The sequence below is a fragment of the Saprolegnia parasitica genome, assembly GCF_000151545.1.
Source record: "Saprolegnia parasitica CBS 223.65 unplaced genomic scaffold supercont2.1143, whole genome shotgun sequence".
Classification (NCBI taxonomy): Eukaryota; Oomycota; class Saprolegniomycetes; order Saprolegniales; family Saprolegniaceae; genus Saprolegnia; species Saprolegnia parasitica.
Window position 1 is genome coordinate 1 of NW_012157537.1, and position 2,386 is coordinate 2,386.

At 55.4% G+C, this 2,386-nt stretch overlaps 2 protein-coding genes across 2 annotated transcripts; one reads left to right on the forward strand and one right to left on the reverse strand.

Annotated features, from left to right (window-relative positions):
- Window positions 1–511: 511 nt before the first annotated feature.
- Window positions 512–1,533, reverse strand: SPRG_18353 (hypothetical protein; the record flags this gene model as incomplete). The annotated part of the gene is made up of 5 exons (XM_012357792.1): window positions 512–703; window positions 752–842; window positions 898–1,109; window positions 1,157–1,266; window positions 1,311–1,533. 5 exons carry the CDS (start codon window positions 1,531–1,533, stop codon window positions 602–604), a joined length of 738 nt encoding a protein of 245 aa, XP_012213182.1. The 3' UTR covers window positions 512–601.
- Window positions 1,534–2,013: 480 nt separating this feature from the next.
- SPRG_18356 (hypothetical protein) lies at window positions 2,014–2,371 on the forward strand (the record flags this gene model as incomplete). The annotated part of the gene is made up of 1 exon (XM_012357793.1): window positions 2,014–2,371. A coding segment is annotated over one exon (358 nt), but the record flags the coding sequence as incomplete, so codon positions are not given.
- Window positions 2,372–2,386: the final 15 nt, after the last annotated feature.

Below are 2,386 nucleotides of genomic sequence, written 5' to 3' on the forward strand. Positions count from 1 at the left end.
AGACGCGTCCTGTCCCACGACGGTACCAACTTGAGACAAGAGGATGGGGAAGCGTCGCCCAATCCAAGGGCTTCACGCTAGAAATTTCAAGGTATTTTTATTCAAAAACGGTGAACAGAGTCGCGGGGGGAAACTGCCGGGTTGATGAGAAAGCACACACCAGTCCGCTATAACACTATTTGACTGGAACACACTTGTATAAGATATACTACTGAGTATAAAGATATGCATGATGCGAGAGAGCACGCAGTACGGTACTATTAATAGGACCGTCGTGAAGCATCCCCATCCCCTATTAGCAGGCCCAATCCACCGAGGATAAATTATGCCCGGATCTGTGCCTAGTCGTGCTCTCCAGTAGGTACATACGGGCGCCGCCGTGCTTCCCGCTGTCCCGATCTCGCATGTAGCATAGTGAAACGTAGATATATCCTGGCATGTGTTCCTTGGGACTTGCGATCGCAACTAGCACACAAATGACTAGCACCTATGAATGCTGCGATGTGGTTGCGGGTGCTGTGCGTTAAAACAACTGGACTCTTGCTGGCGCCAAACCAGATCCAAATTTTGTGGTCGAGGCATCGACGTGGAAGAAAAATCTCTACGACTTGGTTTGCGTCCGCAATTTGGCCACAAGCGTCTGAATTTTTCCGTCCTTGAGCCGCACGAGCTGCTCCAGTTTCTGGATCTTCTGCTCCAGAATCTAGTTTCGAAACGCGTGAGATGGCGTGCGAGAGGAGACGACGATCACCTGGATCGTCTCTTTTTGCTCTTCTATGACGCTGTTCTTTTCTTGCAGTTGCGCTTGGAGCTCGGCCGACGCCCCCTCGGGCTTGAACGCTCTAGATAAAATTGGAGGCATCTACTACCAGATGCTGCCATATCTGGAAAGGGTACCTTGCCAGACCCGCAATGCTCGACGGGTACTCGTCCATCGAGACTGGCGATGCGAGTTGCTTGTCGGATGCAAGGGCTTCGTCGTGGTAGTGGCCTTTTTCTTCGGCGTCGCGGATTTCGGAGCGCTTGCGATCAAGGGGGCTAGGTGCCTCGGGGGGGCCGTCCGTGTCGGGGTCGTACTGGCTGCTGCGCTTCAGCCGATAGTTGGCAATCTAATGCATTCGCTCGCCACACGTGATTTGCTAAAGCGCGACTCGACCTTGATCTGGAGCTTGCTGAGGAACTCTTCCACGGCGCCAGGCTTGCACTGGACAATGTCGTCCATTTCGCGCTTGCTGAGCTGGAACCCGAGCTTCCGGAGAACCTTGGCTAGCATCCATTGTGAGTGCTTCGACAACGATAGAGCCGCGCACTGTTGAGCGTGTTCCAGTTGTACTGTTTCTGGGTCACCGAGTTGGCGGCACTGTAGTTGTGCATTTGAACGAGCCGCGGGAAGTAGTAGGCGATGACCTCGGCCGCCAAGATGCCGTCGCTAAAGTCGCGGCCCATGTTCTTCTTGGGCCGCGAGAGCGGTACCTCGTCGATCCACGCGTAGATCTTCTGCAAGATCGCATCGTCGAGCGGGATCGCGGCCATCGGGCGGCTCTGAAACTGCGGCCGTTGCGAAAAAGGCCGTGGTATCTTTCATCGTCGTCGTCTCGATTCTCGGCTCTCTATCCGTCGACAAGCCATAATGAATGAATGGCGCTCAAGTAGGATTTTACTTTAGTATACCTGTCCTCTACCCATGTACACACCTGCTCTGCTCGTGGCTGCCGTGATTTTTATTCGGTAAGATGTCATGTTGGTTCTTGAAAATCGCGCGCTTCGTCATCTACATAGGTCGAGCGCATTCTCGCGGATATATTATTCTCCTCGATCACGTTGCTGTCCCGTCCTACTGGTACTCGTACTGTAGGCGTTCAAGCGCCCAGAGATGTATCATGCCTCCAAGTCTGTAAAGGCATTTGATTGGATGAAATGTATCGAATTGAATCGCGTTGCCCAATCAAAGTGCAGATGCGACTTGGTCGAAAGGTCGCGTGAAAGATCGAACGACTTTGCGACCGCGCGGCCATGGACGCGTACCATGGCGCCTGCTACAGCGCGCTCCTCTTGCTCCTTCTCGTAGCGCTCATTGAGGCGACGGTCCCGGACGTACTGCTGCACTCGATGTGGAGTGCGACGACGACGGCGACGACGGCGCTCACTACGCCCGGGATCTGGGTCGACGTGCCCGGCGCGAGCATCCCGGCCTTTCTCGCGCTGCCCATGACGCTACTTGTCACGTACTCAGCAACTGTGTACCCGACCTCGGCGCAGCCGCCCGTTGCCATCATCGACAAGACCCGCCCGCCCGGTGCCGACGACCTCATCTCGTTCCGCCTTCTAGTCGACGGGTCGCCGATGCGGGCGTCGGGCGGCCTCGTCGGGCGTACTACCAAGGCGC